General features: G+C 37.6%; 2 protein-coding genes across 30 annotated transcripts in view; one reads left to right on the top strand and one right to left on the bottom strand.

Moving 5' to 3' along the window:
• The window catches only part of MACROD2 (mono-ADP ribosylhydrolase 2), a 1919734-nt gene that overhangs the window by 1663441 nt on the left and 229887 nt on the right, over nucleotides 1–26406 (top strand). The gene's annotated exons all lie outside the window — the stretch shown is intronic.
• The window catches only part of LOC144297911 (uncharacterized), a 147887-nt gene that overhangs the window by 63976 nt on the left and 57505 nt on the right, over nucleotides 1–26406 (bottom strand). For 11 of the 26 annotated variants that reach the window (XR_013364834.1, XR_013364814.1, XR_013364812.1 and 8 more), the window contains one exon: nucleotides 3305–3400. The exons of 10 other annotated variants lie outside the window; for them this stretch is intronic. Coding sequence is in view for 5 of the 16 variants with exons in the window: in XM_077872181.1 (XP_077728307.1) it covers nucleotides 3333–3400 (68 nt within the window). In the remaining 11 variants the exon portion in view is untranslated. Of the gene's footprint in view, nucleotides 1–3304; nucleotides 3401–14421; nucleotides 14460–26406 lie in introns of all 26 variants that reach the window. 5 more of the 26 variants (XR_013364815.1, XR_013364811.1, XM_077872179.1 and 2 more) reach the window with 2 other exon arrangements.

Genomic DNA, 26406 nt, shown 5'->3' with positions numbered 1-26406 from the left:
AAAATAGTTATTTACTAAATGGTACCTCTGCCTTTTGCTCTGTTATATGTAAATGAGTTCCTGTGGCCCAGCCGAACGGAATTGTGGGAGGAAAATTCATAATCCTTATCAATATGATCATTTGAATTATAGTGATGAAAATATGTCATCATTTTTAGCCCATAAAAATAATGAGTGATTTTTAGATATTTTTAAAAGATAATTTAAGGCTCATGTGTTGTGCTTCTCTATATTTAAGATGAACTGAAGGTTTAAAGTGCTTTTAGAAGTGTTTTGTTTAGGGACGCCTGGGTGTCTCAGCGATTGAGCATCTGCTTTTGGCTCAGTGTGTGATTCCAGAGTCCTGGGATCAAGTCCCACATTCGGCTCCCTGCATGGAGCCCGCTTCTCTCTCTGCCTCTCTCTCTGTGTCTCTCATGAATAAATAAATAAAATCTTTTTTTAAAAAAAAGTGTTTTGTTTAAGAAGCATTTTCCCAAAGTACTTAAATATGAAAAATTATTGTATCTGATCTGAATTCCACTGTCTCCACATGATTCCATGAACATTTTCAGAGCAAAAGTGATTACACATATAGTATCTTCTACAGGAAGAATAAGCTTAGTTTTTTTTTTTTTCATGATGGTTCCCAAGCTTAAGATAATTCAACAGTAAACCCCATAGTACACCCCAGGCATCAGCAGCCACATAATTACAGCCAAATCCAAGTCGACATCAGCGCAATTTTTGCTTCAAAGCTTTTGAGGAAGCAGAGGAGGATTCGATGAGATTATTTTAATCCCTGGTTGCATTTTACTTCCCATGATAGCCTGAAACTTAGCTGGACACCTTTTAACCCTAAACATTTAATTACTTTACTTAAGCTACTACAATGATTATGAAATACAGAATGATAGAAATGAAGGAATTGTTAGCTTAGGCAGTGTGCCAGTTCAGCATGAGAAGGAATTTGGTCCATCTCTAGTGAATTCATTCTCCACAAGCATATTGCAAAAACCAATTTTATGTTGTATTCCTCTCTTTGATCATTCTTCCCACCTTTTGAGCAGGTCTCTGTGGATCTATACTTCCTGTCCTCTCCTTGAAGCTTGATGTTTTTTAGGTTTCTCTCCTGGGTCCTCATCCTACCTCATCTTGTCTTTTCTGTTATTACTTGCTTCTTTACATGCTCATCTTCATTCATACTTTTGAACATCACATACACGCTTATAGCTCCAGATTTGTATCTTTGCCCCAAATCTCTCCACCATCCTCAACCATTGACTTCATGGTTCCATTGAATATCCCAATGACTCACTGAAGGCAACATTTCTGGAACTTAATTCCTTGTGTACCATACAAAATACATACTTATGCTTTTCCTCTGTAAGCTGGTGTCCCATTGCTAAAGTTAAAACTTTAAGATTTACTTTAGATGGTGCTTCCTCTCTCACCAAGAATACTTAATCAGTGACCAAATCCCATCAAAGGCATTACATTAAAAAAAAAATAGAGTCAAATTGGCCTTCTCTTTTACATTCCTTTTGTGACATTCATATATTGTTTTAAAGAGAAATGAGAGACCAACTTGGGATACTTCTCTTTCACCATCTCATGCCTGGGTTTGAAATAGTCTTTCAGCTATTCTCCCTGACTCAATTTGTTGTCTCCCTCCTGCACTGGTCTTCCAAGCTGCTGCCAAAGCGATCTATGTAATATGAAAAATCTGATTATGTCTATTTTCCAGTTCTCTGCAACAGGTAGAGGAAAAAGCTCAGAATTCTTGACATGGCCTAACCGACTCTCATGATTTTTACCTCTCCATCCTCTTCTATAACCACTTCATTCTTTTTTTTTTTAAGACTTTATTTTTTTTATTCATGAGAGACACAGAGAGAGAGAGAGAGAGAGAGAGAGAGAGGCAGAGACACAGGCAGAGGGAGAAGCAGGCTCCATGCAAGGAGCCTGACATGGGACTCAATCCCAGGTCTCCAGGATCAGGTCCTGGGCTGAAAGGTAGCACTAAACTGCTGAGCCACTGGGCTGCCCCCGGCTTCCTTGTGCTTCTTTGCTATTTGGCATATGCCTTGATCCCTAAAACCATGGTCATCGTCACCAGAGTATGTATAACCTCTCATGAAAACCCAGTTCTGATACCTTCCTTTGCATCCATAGACAGTGTAGTTAGTCAGCTCTTCCCATATTTTACCTCTGTGTCTTCTAGGAACTTCCTATTCTACTGCATCCTTTCTAATTTACTGGATACCACAATATATAGCTGATCCTCAGCTTATGGTGGCTTGACTTAGGATGTTTTTTATTTTATGATGCAACAACAACAACAAAAAGTTTAGTAGAAACTCTTATTCAATTTTTGAATTTTGCTCTTTTCTCAGGCTAGTGATATGCAGTACAATAGTCTCTTGTGGTGCTGGGCGGCAGCAGTGAGCTGCAGTTCCATCAAGATGGTAGATAACTGATCCTCTGACAACCATTTTGTACTTGTATAACTATTCTTTTCACTTTAGGTCCTGTATTCAATAATTCACAAAATCCTCAACACTTGAGCATAAAATAGACCTTGTGTTAGATGATTTTGCCCAATTTCAGGCTAATATGAGTGTTCTGAGCATGTTTAAGGTGAGCTAGGCTAAGCCATAATGTTTGGTAAGTTGAGTGTATTAAGTGTATTTTTTACTTACCATATTTTCAACTCACCATGGGTTTATCGGGAGGCACCCCATTGTAAATCTAGCACAATAATTTGTGCTAACTTCCTACTAGACTGAGAGCTTCTTAGGACCATTTCTCATCCATTTCTTTATCTCCAACAGTTGATATGATGCATTTCACATAGTATGTGCTTAACTTATCTTTGTTGAGTGAATAAATAAATGGGCTATGCTAGGTCCTTTAACACACAGAACATTTTCTACTTTCACTTTATATGAGACGAATGGTATCTTTCCGGACTCTGTGAAAGTGACATCATCAATCTTTACAGGTGATGAAGGGCTCAGAGAACTTCAGTAACTTGTCAAAGGCATACAGCTTTGAAGGTCTGGTCATCTCTCACTAAGTTTATTGTTTTTCCCTGCATAAACTTAAAATAGTTACTTGACCTGTTAATGCTTTATTCTTCACACGTGTAAGATGAAATAACAATATCTACCTCCCATGGATGTGATGATCAAATGAGTTATTACATCTGAAAGCATACAGAATAGCCATGGCATGTACAAAGCACTAAGGTAATTGTCAGGAATATCACTAATATCACCTTTAATGAATAAGACCAGAATTACAAGATAAGTTCTTTCATTACCATTTAGCATGTTGTTTTATTTAAAAAGTCAGATGATTAGTTGTCCAAACTTCTTTTTATAGTCATAAGAAATGATAATCCAGAGGTTTGGGGATCCTGAGGAAGTAGAAAAAAAATATACATTTTGTCATGTCACTCCTGACATTACCATTTCAGTCTCTGAATATGAAACTGAGAAGAGGTATAATAGATCAGAAATCCAAACACAAGAAATTCAACTATTTTAATATTAAATGTCCGACTGTTGTTTAAGTGTTATTAATTCTGGGAACCTCTGGAATATCTATACTCAAGCTTAAATAAAGTGAAAGTCTCAGATACCTATTCTATATATCCATTTACTTCTCTGATGGATGAACGTGCTGTTAGATGTTTTCAACAAGCATTTTAGTACAATTAGAAGAAGTGACCACTAGAGACAGAGTAGAAAGAATAGTCATTTATGGCTCATGTGCTGTCTTATAAAAAAAGACCTTAATTTTCTGGAATAGTATAAAAGTTTTAGGTGCTGATAGTTCTACACAATCCAACCAACAAGATTAAGGAGCTCTGAGTAACAGAAAAAAACATAAGAGCAAAGAGGATTGGGAAAGAATGAAAGAAATAAACAAATAGAAATAACACGGGGACAAGCAGTAATGATTCAATTTAAGCTGATCCTTTAGTAGCTATATCCCATGGGGATCCTGGGAGCTACCTAGGGACTTGACATTTTTATTCAGAGAGCATTTAGAGTTAACACCATCCTTATTGTTGAAATTTTCCCTGGAGTTATTTGCATATACCTTGATACTGATACTCTAAAAAAGCTATTATACCTTGTATGTATTAAATTGCAAACAGCTGAATTAGAGGTACTCTTGAATTTTGGCTCAGTTAAACAAGAATGTTAAACAAGAATGTTGTTGGATTTGGTGCCTCAATCCTAAGGGTGGCTCCAGCGGTTCATCTAGGAATTATGATATTTAGCTGACAAAGTTACATGGGCTATCCACAGAGATATTTTACTTTGTTTAATTTAGTGTGGTGCTGTGAAACCCTAGCCAATAACAGTTGGAAAGGGTTCCCATGTATCCAAATATCAAGTACTATCAGAAAAAGTGTCTTCTCAGAACATGAGAGACTCCTGACTCTGGAAAATGAACAAGGGGTAGTGGAAGGGGAGTTGGGTGGGGGGATGGGGTGACTGGGTGACGAGCACTGAGGGGGGCACTTGATGGGATGAGCACTGGGTGTTATACTATATGTTGGCAAATCAAACTCCAATAAAAAAATATACAAAAAGAAAAAAAAAGAAGAAGAAATGTCTTCTGCAGACAATGGCACTTGGAGGTATAGTAAATTGGCTGGTCAGAAACCAATGATAATCTCCACCCAACTTGAGGAATTTGATTTTTCTTTTTCTCCACAGTTGATGGAGTCTGAGGCTAAAGCTCAGGGAAAAAAAAAAAAAAAAAACAGAAGTCACGTCTCCTGTTACTTCTTCTCATGAGACCTTCTCTACCAGATAAAGAAATAAATCTGTATGACTTTCACTACTGTGGAAAATAAGCCAAGATTTTTCCACAGGAAATGGCCCAGAAGCCATTGCAATCGTTCCACATTGTGCTCAGGGAGATCTCTGCTCAGTCTGTGTTGGAGTTTATTGATAGCTGCTATTTCTATGTACTGCTCTACCTCTCTTGTAAGACAAAAGGGAAAAGATAAATTATAATGCATTTTGGCACAGAGGAACATAGAGCATTTAATGCAGAGAAGTTGCTCAATTACGAATGTACCTCCTATGAAATTATATATTAAAAAAAAAGAACGCATCTCTCTTCCCAGGGAATTGGCCTCTGAAAATAAATCTTTCAGTGAATTGCTACTTAAATTCCATTAAGTACCACTGTAATTAACCAACATTCTACATCCTAGCCCAAGTCCTACATAGAGTCGAGCAGGAAAGGCACACATTAAACAAAAAAACAGAAAAATAAGTCTTGACTTGGGATTCTGTTGAGTGTTCTCACAGGACAGTGAACAGTACAACATATACCCAACTAATGTAATCCTTACAACAAAATCTTATAGGAGTGATCCTACATTACAAGTAAAGAACATGGAGACACAAAGAGCTTAAGCAACATCCCAAGGTCGCACAGCTATATAGCAATTGCTGGGAATAGTAGGCCTTTGCCTTTACAAAGCTGCAGTCTGATCCCGATGGCAGACTTACAGACAGATATGGTGAGGTGGCAAAGCTGTCGCAAGCTGTACTGATGCTATTGTATAGGATCCAAGTAGGGTTGCTGATCTAGTCCTGGGCAAGTGTAGTCAAGACAGCCTTCCAGGAAGAGATGGTATTTGAGCTGCACTTTGAAGGGTAGGTGAAAATTATGCAGGGGAAATTAATGAGAGTAGAGAAAGTAAGGTAAAGGAGCACAGAGGCAAGAAACATCATGGGGTGGGGTTGGAGGAGGGACAAGTAATGACAGTGTTAAGCAGAACAGAGAAATATAATGGAGAGATAGATTAGAGGGAGGTCTGAAATTTGTAGTTGGGATGTGGTTGAATTTGCATTTCATGTAACTCTGCTGACAGTACAGAAGACAGCTTGGGGGTGGGATCAAGTCAGAAGTCTAGGACTCCACTTTGAAAGCTTTTTGTCTTTTTTTTTTTTCTATTGGGGCAAGAATGAGAAATGGTATTAGGAATGAGGAAAGTAAGAAGAATTTTAATATTAAATGAGAAAGTACATGTCAAGTACTTATCACAAAATTCGTATATACTAGTTACATAAGAAACGTTAGTTATTGTTTCAGATATTTGTTGTTACTTAACAAACCATTGTAAAGCTTGGCAGCTTACTACAACACCTATTTATCATTTCTATTAATTCTGTGTGCTGGGTGGGCTCTGCTGAACTGTTCTTCTGTTCTATGATTACAACTGAGATCACTCATGTGGCTGCATTCAGCGTGAACTAGGGCAGTGTTGAAACTCCACAAACAACCTTTGTTTCTCCAAGGCTTCTCTTTACATAGCTTCTGTCCATCCACTGGTCTACCCTGGACACCAGGGAGACTGAGATCTGAGAAGGATCTTCCACTGCCAGTGGAAGCTGGCAGTCTACCTAATGCCTGGTCAGGAAAGTCCTAGAGCCAGACTTCTCCTACCGTATTTCTGGGAAGAACCAGTCACATGGCCACCAGTTTCAGGGAAAAGGGAAATGTAATCCTCCTGATATGAGGAACCACATGGCAATAGAGGGCCAAGAGGAATTGTTGATAACTACATTTGGAGACCATACACTGCAGTTTCTAAAATAATCTAATGCCAGTTTAATTCTTCAAGTGGTAGTCTTTGTTTTTATTTTTTATTAGTTTTATTCTCTAGCTTTATTCTCTGCAGACTCCCGTTGTATCCCACATGATGACTTACTTGCTTATCTCTCACTGAGCCCATGTGTTAGGGTTTTTCCCCTTAATTTCCCATAGATATGAAAGAGAATTTTTTTCTTTGAAATTCTCAATCCCTCTTCAAAGTTATGCTCTTCATTTATCATCTATATTCTTTCTTTTTAATTTCCTTTTTAAGTTGCTAAATGCTTTCAAGCTTATCGGTATATTCATATGCATGCCTGTGTGTGGCTTGCTTATATTTCTTGACAGACTCTTAAGCATGACTGGTCTATACAATCTATCTGTGTCTTCTATTTACCCAAGAAGAATTTGACTAAATTCTCTTTGAGACCAAGGAAACTGAAATTTTCTCCATTGCTCTGGGTACTTTTAAGTCTTAATGTTGAGGCCTCTGTCCTGGAGGCTTAAAATCAACAAAGTGCAAAATGGAAAGGCAGCTACAATACCAGCTGAGAAATATTTCCTCCACATGATTTTTGTCTTGTTTTACAAACAACATATAAGAATTTTGTGTCCACCTGACCTAATTTGTAGATGCACCCTGCGTGGTCCTCACTATTTTCATGGTGGAGTTCTTATGTACCACCCAGAGGATGGAGGATATTTACCCAGTTAATTAAAAGTGTCCTCCCAATTTAGTAATTGATATCAGTTAAAAGTCGTGGGAGAAAAAAAATCCCACCATCTTTCTATTTAGTGATGCCCTAGGTGAGGCTACAATCTATTATGCCAACTAGGATACTTTGTAGGAAAAGGGGGCATTGCTAATATAACCATATATCAAAATAAGACAGGAAATCAAGACTGTCTCAGAAAAAACGAGATTGTGGTCACCCATGTGATGTCGTACCTGGAGCCATAGCAGCCAGTGAGTCTCCAGGTTCCTGTCTCTCCCCTCTCTGAGTTCAGATTGAACTCCTCCGGACTGATAGATCTGTATCTCAATGAGAGGAAGGTAACCCTGCTATTACTAGTAGAAGCCAAGCTGATGAAAATCTACTTGAGTTGGACTCATGCTTTTTCTTTTCAAGTCACACCTATGTTGATCCATGATTAAAAAAAAAAAACAATGGGGAAGGGTGGATACAAACCTGCTACCTATGTCTCAATTCCTGACCCCTCAAAATTTGAAGATACTGAAGATCATCATACTTCCCCTTCTCAAGACTTCCTGCCATATTCCCTGAGAGGTTACTTGTTAGTTGATCCTTCATGTAATAGTCTCAAATGTCAACTCTGTAGCAGGTAGTGAAGCATATAAAAATTCTAGTGGGCTGTGTGTGACTCTGCAGTTTGAAAAAGCCCTGATACTATTTTTAACATGCAAGATCTCCCACCCCAACACATACATATTGAAAAGCACTACCCTGTTCGATGTAATAGTGAGGTTATATTATAATATGTGCCTACTAGTTTGTTCCAGGGTCAAGGAAGGTGAGCTGCAAGGAAGGAATTTTTCTACTTTAATTTTATATGATGTGAATGACATCTGAGTAAACTTTCTTTTTGTTTGAGGCCAGATGTCCCAATGGACCAAGTTACACAGGGAAAACAATTTATAGGTCTTGTCATTAATGCACATTTGGTCCCTATAATAACTGTACATAAAATAGTTCTTTATTACATCATTTATCACTTGGGAACATTACTCATTTTTATCAAAGGATTACACAAGAGCTTTATCATATCTCTTATTTTTAAACTGACTACTATTGTAAATGAAGCTTTACTACTGTCTGATCATCTTCCTCTGAAAAATTGCTATTCCATTTTTTTGGCAAAAGAAATAATAAAGATGATTCATTCATTGGCAGATGGTTAGATGAATAGATAAAAAATATGATCATAAGATTAAGAAAACAATAAAATCTTAGTAGTATAGTGTAAATGGTATATAAGTGTTTACTGCAAATTCTTTCAATTTTCACATTTTTCTTTTTTTCGGAATATTTGAAAATTTACATAATAACATATTGGAATATGATAATGTGATTAACTCATGGAGTAAAGAGAATTTTTATTTTTTTTTTTAATTTTTTTTTAAATTTATGATAGTCACACACACACAGAGAGAGAGAGAGAGAGGCAGAGACATAGGCAGAGGGAGAAGCAGGCTCCATGCACCGGGAGCCCAACATGGGATTCGATCCTGGGTCTCCAGGATCGCGCCCTGGGCCAAAGGCAGGCGCTAAACCGTTGCACCACCCAGGGATCCAGTAAAGAGAATTTTTGTTATGTTATCCTCTTCCTGACCCCCACCCCCCACAAGGTCACTAAAAATAGTTGGGACAGAAGTTCCAAACACAGAAACCCAGCACAAACTCTGAAGATCTTAATGCAATGTGCCATGCAGTCCAAGTGGATATGTGAGAGTGCAGAACCAACCTTTGCCATTTTGGTCCTCTTGGCACCAAGGGTCATCTTGAAAGACAAATCTAAAAACTCTTTTTTTTTAAAAACATTTTTTTAAAGATTTTATTTACTTATTCATGAGAGACACAGAGAGAGAGAGAGAGAGATGCAGAGACACAGGCAGAGGGAGAAGCAGGTTCCACACAGGGAGCCTGATGAGGGACTCGATCCAGGGTCTCCAGGATCAGGCCCTGAGCTGAAGGTGGCACCAAACCGCTGAGCCACCGGGATGCCCCTAAAGACTCTTTAGAGAGTAATGTCTCAGGTCACTAATACAAACCAGACTTTGCTCAGGGAGAAAAACCATATTGAGCCAAACTGAACAGAGGAGAAAGATAAGTTTGGAAGTGGGGTGTGGGGCAGATGAGTAATTATTTCTGTTCTATAACTAGATCTTTAAGCTGAGGGGTGAGGAAAGAAAAGAGGCAGTGAGGTGTTAGAACAAAGCACAGAGAACCCTAACCCAGAGTTTTTGCTGTGAGCCTCTCTGACATCCACCCCAGGGTGTCTAAAACACTAGGTAACAGCTGCGGATGTCCCATCATTCCTATCCTGTTGTGCTATCCCTTCATGCCTGGTACTATGCTGCACAAAATAGCTACCTAAAATAAAAGATGAATAATATTATGAGACTATCCAAGAGACAAACGAGGGGGAGAAATGAATGAAAATGAAATTAAGGAATATGATTAAAAGCAGATAAAAATCACATCTCATAGGGCTTATTACACAAAGAAACACAGAAATATTTAATAAAATAGTTCTTCATACTCTCAAAGAGTTCCAGGTAACATGTTTTATCAAAAGCAGAGCTTTAAGAAGAGATACAAAGTGCTAATATTTCAAAGCATAAAAGCAAGACAGAGGTATGCTACATTAAAAATAACAAAAGGAAAAGTTAGACTAAAATTTGATAAAGAATAGGGTGAGGAGTGCCTGGGGGGGTTCAGTCCATTAAGGATCTGACTCTGGACTTCGGTGTTCATGTCATGGTCTCAGAGTCATGAAATTGAGCTCAGGTCAGGCTCCATACTGGATGTGGAGCCTGTTTGATTCTCTCTCTCTCCCTCTGCCACTCCCCACTTTCTCTCTCTCTCTCTCTCTCTCTCTAAAAAAGGGTAAGTTTTCTATATTTAACAATGTAGGAAAAAAATGCAAAGTCAAATAATTCTAGCTTAGGTGATAGAGAAAACAGTCAAAGGTAATCAATACGGTTATAATTGATGATGCCAAGAACAAGTGGAAGAAACAACATACACTTAGATATAGAATGAGAAACTGAGTTGAAAAGAACTTAATTTGTAAGGGAGAAAAGGTGCACAGTATGTGCCAGGAAAAATTGATACAAATTATTAATAGCAAGGCATCATAATATTGAAATCACTGAACCACAAGGGGAAAAAAACAATTACATTTATATAAAAGCAGAAAAAGTTAGTTAGATGAGATGCTTGAGACACTGTTTGATGCCAGAAGAGGGTCGGTCAATATCTATCTACAAGGTTGCAGGGAAAGAGATTATCATGCAAGAAGTGATAGCTCCCATATCCTTTGAATATAAAATCACAGAAAAGATCATCTCCAGTGGGTAAGAACTGAGACAGTCGAGGTCTCTTGCACCATTCTTGGTGGGAGGGGCAAGGGCACATGAGAATATGAAATGTAGTCAGCTGATAGAACTTAATCTTAGAAAAAAAAGACATCAGAAAGGAAAAATACAGTGTCAATGAATATATTTAAATATAGAAGGGATATAAAACAACAATTGGGATTAATAGTTTCAAGGTAAATATCAACATTTGAGACCTTGACAATAAAAAATAATAACATAACTCAGAAAAGTTAAGATGGAAAAGAGTGTGGGCAGATATCTGTGTTCCTCCTGAGTAAGAATAAAGAAATATTTTCCACCACTGGACTATGTAGTTCTATAGACACATATGGACTTCAACTTTTTAAAAGTTTTAATTAATATTTTCTCTTAGTTTACTTTTTAAATTTAAAGAGATACTATAACGGCTATTTTGTGCCATAGAAACATCATATGACATTTAATATGACAGAGAGTCCTTCACTTGAACTTTTTCATTGCTTGAATTCAACATAAATCTGTCTTATGTGTCTGTGAACAGCGTCTCATTCTCCACCCCCACCCCCATCCCCAATCCCCTCCCTAGATTTTTGAGTTCCACCGAGAAAGTATTCGGGCCAGATTTGCAAGTAAGCAAGAGTTTAATTGTAGTTAAAGCGAAAGTACACTCTCACAGTGAGAGAGCTGGCAAGCCCAGAGGTGGCAATGGGCCATAGCTAGGGCAGGCACCTCCAATCACCTGAGTCTCCTCCTACAGGTCCCGTGAGGGTGGGGAGTAGGGGTGGGGAGGTTATCCTATATGGTCCTTGCCAGAACTGTCCTGGCAGGCTTCCCCTGCAAAGGGGGTCAAAACAGCAGTGTAAATGGATTATAATGAAGTTATAGGTTACTGTAAGGCTGTGATTATAGGGAGGAGAGCATGCTCGGGGTTCTTCCCCTGGACATTTAAAACTTAGTTTCAAAAAAAAAAAAAACTTAGTTTCTGCCCTTCTTAAAGATGGGAAAACACCTGTTCCCTGTGCCTGTCTGGCTGTGTACTCTATCGCAGAGGCCTATAAAACTGTATGCAATGCTATTTACTATTAGATGGCAAAGGCTATTTCTGAGTTTAGAGATTTGTACTGTCTTTTTTATATATTTTTTTCACTTTTTTGAATTGATTTTTTAAGTATATGTATCTTTAAAAAAACATAGTCACATTTCTATTAAAAAATGTGATCACTTCTGTCTATGTGAACAAAGGCACAGAAATAACTTTGAGGATAATTCTCTGATCCTTTCATCTCTATGGGCAGCTTATTTGTGCATGACCTGTTACTTTGACTGGACGGTCATCTGTGTTGGCCATTAAGACAGTAAAATCACTGGAGTGATCAATTCTGTTTAGTTTCTGGTAGCTTAGACACAAATGGACTGGTTTGCTTTTAAAACTTAGAAAATACCTGGAAAATTTATGAGAAATGCCGTATCGCACCATCATTGCTGAGATTCACAGGTTGTTTGGGATTTTTTTGTTGTTGTTTTAAGTTTTAAGGCTGACTCCTGATTCCCAGAGCCATGGGAGTGTAAAATGTTGGTTTTCAAAGCACAGAGCTGACATTGCTGAGAGCTGCTCAGGAAGCTTATTTGGTGTTTCTTTCTGTGAAGAGTTGTTTAAAGTGGGATTCAAAATGTTTGTAAATTGAGTTACATTTTCACATGATGACCTTCTCACCAACATTTGTGTAATTTTGATGTTAGTGGATTTGGTTTGTGTTGTGAAGGTAGAAAAATGTGTTGCTGGGAAGTAATTACTATAAAGCTATTTAATTATTGATTTCTCCAACATAGCGAGGTTGACATTTTAGCAGAAATAATGAAGGAAAAGATATGCATTAACTGAATGAGAATGGAGTAAATGCACATTTTAAAGGGAGACGAGATTCATTTTAATAGATATGCAGTAATTATCCAGGAAGTGTGACTGCTTTCTTCATAAATGACATTAACTATTCAAATTAAATGACAGACCTATAATATGTAAGGATATTTATTATGCAGGTGTTGAGAACTGTAGCATCAGCTAAAGGATACATAAAAACTTCATGTTTACCAATGTCATTTTTTGTAGTGTTTCTCTTCATTACCCTTTAACAAAAGCACGCCCTATTTTGAAGTATTTACCCTGGCTTGTGCTTCATTCTTCATGTAAGAAAACAGATTTTTGCTTTGCAAGTTTGTCTAATAGCTATAAATACATGCAGCTACTTCTCCCCCTTGAAAGGAACGACTTTGCATTTTAGGCTGAATGGAAAAGACCAGCCAGAGACAACCCAGAGTTCTCAGGCTTGCTGAGTCCTCACTTTCCATTCGTGGTTTATCTGCCTTTCTGATTTTGAGCCACAGTGAAGGACTACATGGTAATAAGCCCTTAAAACGACCAAAAAGAAAAAAGAAAAAAAGAAAAAAAAAAAGTGCTTATGCATCCAAAGGAGTGTTAGCCTCTAAAGAATAGCCTTTGGTGAAAACATGTTTTGAACTATCTTTTGGATTGCCTTCAGAGTCAGTGTGTGACTCACAAGAAACAATGCCTCATTTAATCACTGAGGCACATGGTTTTTGACATGAAATCATGTGAACAAGCTGGTCAACCACCAGATCAGGCAAGCTTCGTTTGTAATAATATTCAGCCACTTTTCTGACTTTATAGCATGAAACAAAGGAGAAAGAACAGCCACCAGTTAGATAGTTCAAAAGAACGTAATTCAGATTCTAAAGAGAATTCCCAAAATGAAGTTTCAGAAGTATGCTGAGCCATAAAAGACTATTTCGCATCTAAGGAAGAAGTTGGACATAGAATAACAACAACAACAAAAAATCTGCAGAATGAAAAGACAACAAAGATAAAAATGAAAATAATGCATTAGAAAATGGAAACATATTTCCAAGTTGATGAAATGCTCTAAGTACTTTTTTGGCATTTAAAATGGCATAAAGGCAATAGTCATATTGGAAATCTTTGTAAAATGCCTTTCAAAGTTTCCCAATTTTTAGTAAACTAAAAGTTAACAAAATGACCCCGAGGAGAGATGAAATTCAAGGTGATGATAACTCTCAAAATTATTTAGAAAATTATTAAAAAGCTATAGAAAAAGAAATTTCCAGACTCAAATGATTTTCAAAAAATTCTTCTAAACTTTCAAAAAAGAGCTGATTTACAAGTTATTTAAAGTTTTCAAACATAAAGAATACAAGCTTCCAAATTCTCTGTAAAATAACATCCTAACATTTAAATAGAGATGACAAAAAACAATAGTCTTACTTATAATCTTACTTAATACAACCTTACTAATATTGGGGCAAAACATTAAATATTAGGAAACAGAATATTAGTTTGTTAAAAGAATATTGCATCATTTACCAAGAATATATATTTCTCAAATATCCAGCATTAAATTCAATGGTAAAACATTGAAAGTTTTATTTTCATATCAAGAATAAGATAGCAAAGTTTACTGTTCCCATTATTAATATTGTTCTAGAAATAAGTCTTACCTATAATTTGACATGAGAAATGATAATTAAAGGTGTACATATTGTTATGGATGAAACAAAAATTATAATTAGTTGCTTCTTATGTGATTGCATTCTTAGTAAATCAATAGAATCAACTGAAAATGTTATAAAACAATTAGTTAACATACAAAAGTCAAGAAGAATAAAATCATTACCTTTGGTTTTTCATCTTTTCTCTTTTGTCCATTTATTCCTACAAATAGGTATTTTTATTTGCATGAGTTTTATAAAATATCATTAATTTTATTTTCTCTACATCTGTTATTGCCCCATTCATATTTTTAATGTTGTATATTTGTGTTTTCTCTTTGTTGTTTTATTTTGCTTAATTTTTAAGCCCTTATACTTACTAGTCAATTTTACTGTTATTTTTATTTCTAATTTAAAAAGTATTTCTTGTCACTGTTCTTTTTTTTTTTTTTTTTTTCAATAGATGCATTCAGTTGTTGTCCTTTTAAATTCTTCCCTGGGACCTCAGTGGTCTCTCTATTAGCCAAGGCATTTCTGGAACTTCGTATTTGAAAGTTTCTTTAGAATTAGTGTTCTATCTTGGGGACTTCTTCTAAATGGCAACAGATCCTTCTCTGTTTATTTGTGTAGAATAACCACTAAAGAATTTGGTTACATTTATCTAAGCAAAGCTTACCTCATATACTAATTGACCAAGCAAGGTCATGTCAATCTATATCAAAAAATCATGTGCCACTGTGAAGTAAATGGGACATTGACTCTTGAGGGCAATTCAAAAGAAACAGTATATTCTCAGTGAAGCCTGTGTCTCCTTTCATAGGTTAACGCTCATTTAGATGTGTAAACATTTTCTTTTGCATGTGTAACTTTTAAGAACTTATTGTGTCACAGGTAGCAGGTATATTGCAGGTATATGGAGAACAATCTAAAACTTAGTATCTTTGTATACAACAAATAAGCAGTTAGAAGATGCAGTGGGAAGAAGAAACAATTTATGATAGCAATCAAAGGGTACAATACCTAGCATTGATGTTAACCAGAAATGTGAAGGACCCACATAAAGAAAACATAAAGTTCCAATGTTACATGAAAGAAGACTTAAATTAAAATAGAGATGATTGTATTCTAAGAAACCACATTATAGTGGATTGACCAAGCTCCATTTATTAAACTATACATCCAGTGTGTTATTTTATCCAAATTTATTTCTGTACTTGAGAAAATGATACAAAGATCACCATGAAAAATAAATGAATGAAAAACACTATATTTTTCAAAAAGAAGAGTAAATAAGGTCGATGTAGCCCTAGGCAGAATTAAAGACTGCTAATGATAAAGCAGTTTAAAAAGAATAGCTTATAGGACAATGTCCCCAAATTCTCCAGATCAGAGGTAATGGTGACATTCAAACCACTGAGAAAGATGAACTTATTTACTAAGTGGTGTTGGGACAAGAAATGTTAAATGAAAAAATAAATAAATAAAAACTGGATTCTAGTCTCATTTCTTTTACCAAAGTAAATTATGGAAAATAAAAACCAAACTGATAGTTTGAAGAAAATTTTGGGTGAACTTATTTAGAATATTGGAATGGTGGGAGGGAAGTCTTCCAAGAAAGGATATGGTACAAAAAGGAAAACATTAAGAAGTCTGTAAAGTTATGACCAACTGAAAAACATAGCTGAACTAATAAAAAATACAGTTAGAAACACATGACAGGCCAAGACTAGTTTTCTAAGTTTACAGAAGCTCATGCAAATCATTAAGAACAACATAAACCCAGCTAAGAGAAAATGCAAATCACTGGAAAAGATATATAAAAGCCTAATAAAAATATCAAATAACTCTTTATCCTCATAATGAGAGAAATACAAATCAAACATAATGAAATGTCATATGTAATTTACCAGATTGATAATGGCTAAAATAAGTTTGATAATACTGAGTGTCAGAGAAGATCCACGGAAGTAGGCACTGTTAGTCAACTGTTGGTTGGTGCAGCCTCTTTTTCAAACATTTAGGTCATATACATCAAAATGTAGAATATACCTTTCCTCATGATCATGAATTGCCTCTGAATTTATGATTTTGAATCACCTCTGTTAGGAATTTATTCAAGAACATAGTTGTGCATGTTTTCCAAGATGTATCAGTAAGAATCATTATGGAATAACTAACAAACCAAACTGTAAATACCAGAAATGATCATGTAAGGAAACTGGTTGAACCATCGAGGCAGATGGCATATCCAGTGAAAGGCTGTACAATCTTCTGAAAACCTGAAATGGATCTCTATGTGCAAACATGGAAAGACCTACAAGATAAATAATGTAGTTTTAAAGGTTAAAGCAATGATCACACAGGGTGTACAATGTAGTTGCTTTAATAAAAAGAAAAATTGTGTATGTGTGTATATGTGTGATTATAACTGGAAAGACATCAGAAATTTATCTGATTGCTTTTGTGTGGAATAAGGGCTCTCAAATTTCAGTGTGCATGAGAATCATCTGGAGGGTTTTGTAAAACCCAAACACTGGGCCCTACCCCCAGAGATTCTGATCCAGTGGAGTGATGCCCCTCCTAACACAGAATGTGGAGAGAACTGTACTGTGAAGGCCACTAATGTGCGAGAACTAGGCTTCTCAACTTGAAATATTCTTGTTCACTTGATTTTGTTTAAACTGTGTTTGTATTATTTTTTTTTTCCTTTGAAGATCAAAAGTGGCAATCTGAGTAGTGAGATTGGGGAATTTTAATTTTTTTCTTTATACTTTATCATATTTAAAATAGTCAAGTTTTAAAATATCTACCCAAAAAATCAAATTCACTGCTCTTTAGTTAAACTACATATTTTTTCCATTATATATTTCTTTAGGAACGGACTTAGTGGGATATTAAATCTCTCCCACCTTTTAACACTTCTAGATTCATTCTTAGGCTCCACTTTCAACTCTGTAATTAAGTTACCTTAGATGGCATGTCACAAAGCCAAAATATTTTAAGGGCACTGGAAGTCACATCCCTTCATAATACCAAATTTAATGCCAAATTTTTATGTGTAAGATAATAAGAGAACAAAAGACCCCTTGTTATGTCCTGTAAATTAGGAATGACAAATATACAGCATGTAATTGCTGTAATAGGACATCATGTAAGATGACAGGAAGATGACAAACTTCTGAGGAAGACTCATGGTGTTGGCATTTGCCATCTCGTATTTCTGTTAATACGTCTTTATGATCGCGTTGCCTTTTCTGGTTCAGAATTTTATAAATGTCTAGAACAGTACAACAATAACAACAACAAAAGAATGGATTATCCAATGTTATCCCATTTGTGTTTTTTCTTTTAGTAGGCCATACTCCTATAACCATCTCTGGGTATTATTTTTGTTTTGTTTAGGTTTTTTTCCACTGATATCCATTGCATGGTCTCCCTTAGGAGCATTATATAACATATGGGAACAAATAAAAAATAGCTAAGAATTTGAATCCCTGTCTTGCCAACCTCTGTATCTTCTGTTGGGGCAGAAAACCTGAGCAAACAGGCATTGCACTAGACCGTGTCAGCAGAAAAGCAAGCTATGGTTGGGTTACCAAGGGAATGGATTCTTGTGTTTCGTTTTCCATGGCAAGGCCATTCTTTTCCCCTTTTCCCCTAAAGATCAGATCTGGTGGTTCATTAGCTATTCTGGCTGATTTCAGCTTCTGCTGTTCATGCTCTTGTCTTCCCAGCCCCACGCTCCAGGGGTTTGATAGAACAAGGTTAATACTTGAAATCACCGTCAGGAGCAAATTGATTGCAAGTAGAAGATGTAAAGCTTGTCTGTCACCATCTCCTTATGGCCTCCCGTTAAGCAGGGAGTTTGCATCAACTGAAGCTTTAAAATTCTCTCTTTTTTTTTTTTTTTTAATTTATGACAGTCACACACAGAGAGGGAGAGAGAGGCAGAGACACAGGCAGAGGGAGAAGCAGGCTCCATGCTGGGAGCCCGACGTGGGACTCGATCCCGGGTCTCCAGGATCGCGCCCTGGGCCAAAGACAGGCGCTAAACCGCTGCGCCACCCAGGGATCCCTCTTTTTTTTTTCTTAACTGACATCTATAAGAACACTCTTCCTCTCAAACTGTGTGCCACTGACACCTGATTAGCTGTGATCAGATAGACTGATAGGCCATAGGAAAGAACCGAACCCTATAGCTAGTTCAGGTGAAAGTTAAATGAATTATCCTACCCAGGCCCCAACTAGTTGGCCATTACTGAATTTAACAAGCATTTAATGAACAATATCCTGTATGCTAGGTAGGACTGAAAAAAGATTTGCATGCAGTGCAATTCTAGAAGTTACTATTCGTGTACATTTTGATATATATGATACTCCAAGGATTTGTACGCTTACAACCCACCCAGCTGTACATGGCACTAATCTAGGCCAAAGTATGTGTGTGTAAAGGGGTTGGTCATCAGGATGAGTTATATGACATCATCTGTCCTCTTTTAGAGCCCCCATTTGCGGGAAGGGATTGGGGTAAAGAGTCAAAAACACAGTTTACTATAATCCATAATTCAAGTCATATTTATGTTACTTCAGAGATCTGAATAAAGGAGTCCAGGATCAGCAAAAAGGGTGTAATGAATTGTGCCTGGGTGGGCTGCAAAAATCAAGAAAGGCTTTATAGAGAGGATGGCATTTGATTTGAGCATCTCAGAATGAGTCACACTTTGATGGGTGATGAGTGGGAAGGTGGGGCACAGTGTAGTTGGGAACAACAAAAATGCCACTGTTGCCCACATTTGTCTGGGGTAAATGCTGAGAATAATTTAAATGCTTTCTCTTGCAATTTGAAGAGCACAAACCATGGCTTCTCCCTCAAGTGAAAGACCATTCTTCTCTAAATTGCTTAATTTGTATTCTCAATTTATTAAGATTTGTATGGATTGTCTTGGGAATCTGAGTAATCACTGGCATGGTATAGGGGAATACATTTGCATGCCATTATAAGAATGTCAAGTTGTCTTTCAAAACTGGACATAGATAAAAGGCTGACCAGTGCCTGGGCTATTTCTGAGTGCTGACTGTGGGAACATCTGCTGATGGCATTCGCTCTACTGTATGCAAACATTTCAATCACCCCAAAAGGACTCCTGTCCACAAAAGGCTGGATAGTCCTTACCTCTCACTCATAATGCCACATTAGCATTTCTATTCTCATGCTCTGTGGTCAGAAGAGGCTGGGAGATCTAGAGAGAGACATTTCTCAACCTATAAACACAAAAGAAGTGCTTTGAGCCTTCTGAAGGACACCATATCTGTGGGAGCATGTCTTTTAAAAGGCTCCATATTGCACCTCAACACCTCCAGAGACTGAAATGAACAATCTGGGAAAGCAGAAATGGATGTAGATATTCATGGAAGGAGATTGCAATAAACAATGTAAAGAAAATGGTACACACACATAGCCTTATCTGAGCAATTTTCCAGTGATGTAGACTGTGGGGAGCCCATGTTAAAACTAGAAAATCTTTCCTTTTTAATCCCAGCAACTGTAATCCTTGCTAAGATGAGAGGCCAATGAACATGCTTTGAGGGTCAAACCAATATTCAATGAGTAGTCCCAATTTAAGAAACTTTTTAAAATATTTATTTATTTATTTATTTATTTATTTATTTATTTATTTCAGAGAGAGAGATCACACAAGGGAGGGGTGAGGCAAAAGGAAAGAGAGAATCTCATGCAGATTCCAAATCAAGTGCAGAGCCTGATTTGGGGCTTAATCTCTCCACCCATGAGATCATGACCTAAGTGAAAGCCAAGATTAGGACACTTAAGCAACTGAGACACTCAGGTACCCCCTAATTTCAGAAATGTTGAGCTTTTCCACCACAGGAAACATTTGGGGGTTCTTCTCCTGTAGCTCTACACATTTGCTGTAAGATTGTGCCTTTCAAAAACTTTAGATATAGTAATAGGTGTTTTTTGACAGTTAAATAAAGAAACCAGTTAATGTTAGCAGTGATTGGGAGAGTGGGCTCTGAAATCAGATTCTTTGGACTAATAGGAATAGTATACCAACTGAAAAAGTCACCCTTTAATTTATACTTTAGTCCCCCTTCTAAAATGGGGAGAATTGGAGATTATAAGATCCTATAAGCAGAGTGCCAAGTATCTGGCAAATGCTTGATGATATTTAGACAGAATTACCAGCTCCCCGAAATTCCTTTGCTGTCAGATGCAGCCAAACTTAACTTCTATAAATTTTTAAAGATTAATAAATTAATAAATTAATTTATTTATTAATGAGAGACACAGAGAAATAGAGGCAGAGACATAGAGACATAGGCAGAGGGAGAAGCAGGCTCCCTGCTGGGAGCCTGATGTAGAACTCAGTCCTGGAACTCTGGGATCATGCCCTGAGCGAAAGGCAGACGCTCAACCACTGAGCCACCCAGGTGTCCCCAAACTTAACTTCTAAATAATGCCTGAGGATTACTGAATTGAGAGGTTTCCAACCAAAAGCAAGCACACGTGACCTTTCACATAGCCTATACTGCCCCTTTTAGATCTTTTGGAAAATACTAAAAATAATTTGTAGATTTGCACATCTATTATACAAGTTATGAATGTGTTTAGCTGCAACTAACAGCAGCTTAAATAATTAGCATTGTATTTTCTTGCATATCAAGGTCGGAGGTTGGTGTCCTTGATTCTGATGTGCAACAATATCCCTTTCATTTTCTTCTAGCAGCCTTACATTTTAGGCTCCTAGCCTTAGGCCAGTTACCCCATGGTCATGAAGCAGCTATACTATCCTGGCCTTTTACTGGCATCACAGGTCAAGAGGAATGAAGGGTCGTGACCAGAAGATATGTTATCTGTTTTATCAATAAAGCAAAAGTTTCTAAAGAAATATCCCCAGCAGAACTGTCCTTCCATCTCATTGACCAGAATAGTTAGAGTCATGCATAGCTATAAGGGAATCTAGGAAAGCAGGTAACAAGATTGTCCTGAGTAGACTAATTATACTCTTCTAGCTAAGGCTGAGGTGTTATGGCAAAAAAAAAAAAAAAAAAAAAAAAGAAAGAAAGAAAGAAAGAAAGAAAGAAAGAAAGAAAGAAAGAAAGAAATCAAGATTATGTTACCAGAGCAGTAATTCTCAAATTTCAGCATACATGATAGTTATCTGAAGGGTTTACTAAAACAAGACTTTCTGGGTCCCACTCCCAGAATTTCTGTCTCAGTAGGCCTGGAGTAGGGATGAAGAATTTGCATTTCTACCAAGATATTGTTGTGGCCATCTGTAGAAAATACATTCTGCCATAGGCAGACATAGAACAGTGTCTATTATATCTCCACTGAAGGATTCTTAAGTCTCTTGAAGTCCTCACTAGAAGCCTGTGGTCTAGCATCAGAGCATAGGATGTCGGTTCAGCAGAGCATCATGTGGGAGCATTTCTGGGGACCACCACTAAGTTTGATCTGGGCATTGCTGCTGCTTTTCCAGTCCCTATTATAAGCCATCTAGGTCTTAGCAACCTCCCATTTCTACTGACTCTTGACCAGCTTTCCAGAGATGTGTTGGGGGATGTTGTGACCACCAGCTGACCCATGAATTGGAATGGAATAATTGGAGACTGCTCATCCTGTCCTTAAAATGTGGGTTCTGCTTGCCTTCCCTGCTCCTAGAAGCCGCCTCAAAGATATAGCCTTGAGATAGTGATGTGGTGTTGTAACCACCTAGATGTATTTGACAGAACTCAGGTAAGGCTTCTCTACAAACTTTTAACATTTGGTGATCAGCTGCAGAGATCTACTCATCTCGTGGCTTCCCAAGACAATCCTTGTATGTCAGTTCCTTGCTTGTTAAACCTGCCACCTATCAATCCGAAGTGGTCTGCCTCTTTCTTTAGTTACTCCTGTCCTCTGTATATGGGAGCCAGGCTCAGATTACTCAGGAACCTCCCAAAGTTTCAAAATAACAGGTGAACTCAAAACATCAACAAAGAAAAAAATATAGAGTGGGTATCATCCATCATTCATTATTATTATTTATCAAAAACCTTGAATTTCTTTGTGTTTAAGAATAATGCTGGAGATGTAAAGTCAAAGGCACCACTCCCCTCCTCAAAGAGCTTATGATCTTTGAGGAAAATGAACCTATACTTAAAAAAAGATTAATATCAATATTGGGGTGTCTATGGTGAGATAAAAGAAACACATTTTGGGATGCCTGGGTGGCTCAGTCCATTAAGCGTCTGCCTTTGGCTCAGGTCATGAACCCAGGGTCCTGGGATCCAGCCCCACCATGGGCTCCCTGCTCAGTGGGGAGTCTGCTTATCCCTCTCCATCTGCCCCTACCCCACCTCTGCTGGTGCTCTCTCTCTCTCAAATAAATAAAGAAAATCTTTAAAAAGAAGAAGAAGAAGAAGAAGAAGAAGAAGAAGAAGAAGAAGAAGAAGAAGAAGAAGAAGAAAGAAGAAGAAGAAAGAAGAACAAGAAGAAGAACAAGAAGAAGAACAAGAAGAACAAGAAAGAAAACGAAAGAAAGAAAGAAAGAAAGAAAGAAAGAAAGAAAGAAAGAAAGAAAGAAAATACATTTTGATGGCCTTAAAATGAGGCTGAGATTTTTCTTAGCTAAATAGCTGAAAAAGCTACCCAAATGGGGGCATTTCTTAATTTGCTCCTTGGAAGACAATGGAAAGAGGGGATGGGTAGGTGGATGGACAAAGGGATGGATGGATGGTGGATGGATAAAAAGGAAGAGATAGTGTATTTTATACACAAGCACTTAGTGCTTGATGGTGCAGGGGTGGGACCTAGAGGTCTCATTGGAGTTGGGGCATAGTTTATGATGTCATGGCATCAATACAAATTCTGCCCGTATGTGTGTGAACATCCTTTGTTCATCTCAGTTTCTTTTTTAAAGCACCCCAGTGGTAAGATATCGGGCAGCCTGGTGGCTCAGCAGTTTAGCACTGCCTTCAGCCCAGGGCCTGATTCTGGAGACCCGGGATCAAGTCCCACGTCAGGCTCCCTGTATAGAGCCTGCTTCTCCCTCTGCCTGTGTTTCTGTGCCATTCTCTCTTTCTGTGTCTCTTGTGAATAAATAAATAAAATCTTAAAAAGAAAATAAAGCACCCTAGTAGTAAGATATTTAATACTTAAGGGTGCAACAAAAGCATCCATTGTATTCCTATAAATCAGTGACTTCCCTAGTTCCAAATATTGGCTGTTTATATAAACCATGGCAAACTTTCATTTGGATAACACCTGAGAGTACATTTTTCTATGAAATCTAAAGTGCTTTCAAAAGGTCACCTTTTGGCACAGCAGTTAAAATTTACTTTGGAGCATGTGTGTTGTCAAAAAGTCACTAAGGTGTATTGAAGTTTTCCTAGAGTTAAGAGATGGGTGACTGATAGGTAGCCCCCATGTCCTTTCCCAAGTACACCTAGAGACTCCATACTTGGGTCAAAGACAAAGGCATGCCCTCAGAAATTATATGAGTCCTCTTCCATATTTAGAATTTTCCAGACTTCCCTAATTTCAATAGTGGTCATCCCTCTTTTTAAACACGATGTTCACTGGCTGCTTATTATATATAAAGTCTCTCTTTAAAAAGTCAGGTATAGAGAGGATACCAAAAAGTAGAACACAGGATCATTAGCTCTAGCAAGTGCATGCCATGGTTAATAATAATGAAGTGCTAATAATAATGCTCATATGAGTAGCAATAATATTACTGATTAACATTTATCAAATAATTGCCTCATATTATGTCCTGCCATGGGCAGTATCTCATTTAATTCTCACAACACTATGATGTATTACTGTTGTCTCCATTTTATAGATGAAGAAACCAAAGCTACAAAGATTAAGGTTCTTGCCCTTATACAACTTATCCTAACAAGGTAGTGGGACTGGACTAGAACCCATATTCATTTCCTTTCAAGATTGATGATCTTCTCACATTACAGTTTTATTTACAAGTATGTGTCGAGATTAAATTATTAAGTGGTAGTAAAACAACCAAAACGAATATTGTACTTGCATGAGGTGATGTCCAAAGGACTGGCTATGAGTTTTGATCAGAGTATGAGAAGCCACTTTTTGGGTGATAATGTCAGAAAGAACATTGGTAGAACATCTCTTGTATGAGAATGTAATGAGCAAACAGTGATTTGAAGATGAAATATGTTGGATTAGCTGGAGAGAAAAGCTTAACTAAAATGGTATTGATGGCCATAGTCTAGTTAAGGAGCTCCCTCAGGGCCACTGCGCACTGGCGCACTGACTGTTCACCGCACAAAGGCACACACATGAGAATAGGAGAGCTTTCACCAAGCTATGCATATGCGTCTGAGGCTGCATCTGTCGGGAGAAAGATATTAGTGATCACCCACATTTCCTTGGCACTCATAAATCCCATGAATGCCAATCTGGTAGATTCTAACTGTAAATACTTGTGACTGTGCCCAAGGGCCTTCTCTAATTATTAGTCTATTCAGCCCATGTGCTCGGCAGGCAGGTAGAGCTAGGGATTGAATACCCCACTCAATAGAGGGGTTGAGCTAAACTACTCCGTGATATTGTTGCCTCAGCATCCATTTCGTGTGGCCAAGTGGTCAACAGTGTCCTTGAATTGCGATTAGCCCCTCCCATGAGCACCTGTCTTTGATAACAGCCTGCAGAGTCACAAAGAAGTGTAAACTCCTTATGTTACCTTCCTAGCAGCCCTTGTGAGCACCTCCCTTTGCTCTTGTGTACCCCTTAAATAAGACCCCTGTGAAGCTTACCCAAACCCTACTCCTTTTGGTTTAAACTGATCAATCCAACCAACATTAGCCCTAGAATCCCAAAGCACTTCACCCATAGACCCTAATAAGGTCATGTCCCTAGGTCCTGTTACTGTCTCTCTGCCTGCATCCTGCCTTGACCTTCTTCCCATGCATGCCATGTAGTTCCTCAGGACCTTTGAGTTATAAACATCTCTATTTCAATTACCTAGTGGTTTTTTGTTGAACTAGGGCTCACCATCCAACACCTAGGGCTCTGCTTAACAAATGTTAATGTAACAAGTCATGACACCCTTTGAGTGGCTTTCCACACAGGGTAAATGTTGTTCATACACACTCCAGGTCCCTCAACCGTAGGTGGGAAAACTCCAAGCCATTCTATACTGTCTACTCAATGCTCCCCAGCAAGATGGTACCCTAGTTGCCCACAGTGGTTACCTGCTCTGTAATGTGTCCTTATAGACTCCCTCCACTCTCCAACTTCCCTCCTAGGATGATGATCCTTCCCAAATAAATTCTTTAAACTTTAATCTGTATCTCTGGGGTCTGTTTCTGGGGAAACTGAATTTAAGATAGATTTAGACCAATCCCCACTAAGGCACAGTATGGGTTAGTTGCAGCCACAAGGATCTGAGAAGCCCAATAATTACACAGATTTAGCAACAATATAGAATTTCTTCAGGCTATTGAACAAGGAATAGGTGTGTTGTCTAAGGGACGTGATCCTAGTTTCTGTGTATAGTATGCTTTGCTCTAAGTGGAGGGGGTAGCTGGGGGAGAGTCTAGAGCCTAGAAAATCAAGTTGTACCACTATTATTATAGTTATCTGAGTAAGGGGGCAGGCAGAGAGTTGGGGCTGGTGCGGAGGATGCTAACATGAAGATAAGGAATTTATCTCAGACAATGGAGATTGATGTTGACTGAGTATGTAATGGATAAGTGAAAAAGATGGTGGAAGCAAAAATAAACTTCTTGGAGTTTGGTAGCGTCCTTGGGGCAGTTTTGATCTGTGACTAATCTGTAGCCTTTGCTTACAAAGTAATATTCATTAGTCTTAAGACTATCCTAAAGCAACCATACATAGTTCATCAAAATGGAACTTGTTTCTCCAAAAGAAAAGCCCTTATGAAAACTTTGGAGATAGAACCAATGTTTCACATGAGTTTATGGATCTTGCTCCAGCCCTTTAATACACCTAAAATGTCTATTTCTTTTTCCTATGCTGAAATCCTCAGATGTGTGTGGGGGGGTTTGTTTTTTATTTTTTTGTTTTGTTTGTTTTTGTCTTTGTGAGTAAAAAGATAGGCTTTTCTTCTCAACAGAGCTTCTAATGGGTGATCAGAGCTACATTTTTAATATGCCAAAGCCAGGACCTA

This window comes from Canis aureus, chromosome 26, assembly GCF_053574225.1.
Source record: "Canis aureus isolate CA01 chromosome 26, VMU_Caureus_v.1.0, whole genome shotgun sequence".
In the NCBI taxonomy this organism is placed as follows: Eukaryota; Metazoa; Chordata; class Mammalia; order Carnivora; family Canidae; genus Canis; species Canis aureus.
This window is presented reverse-complemented; position numbering and strand designations above follow the sequence as displayed.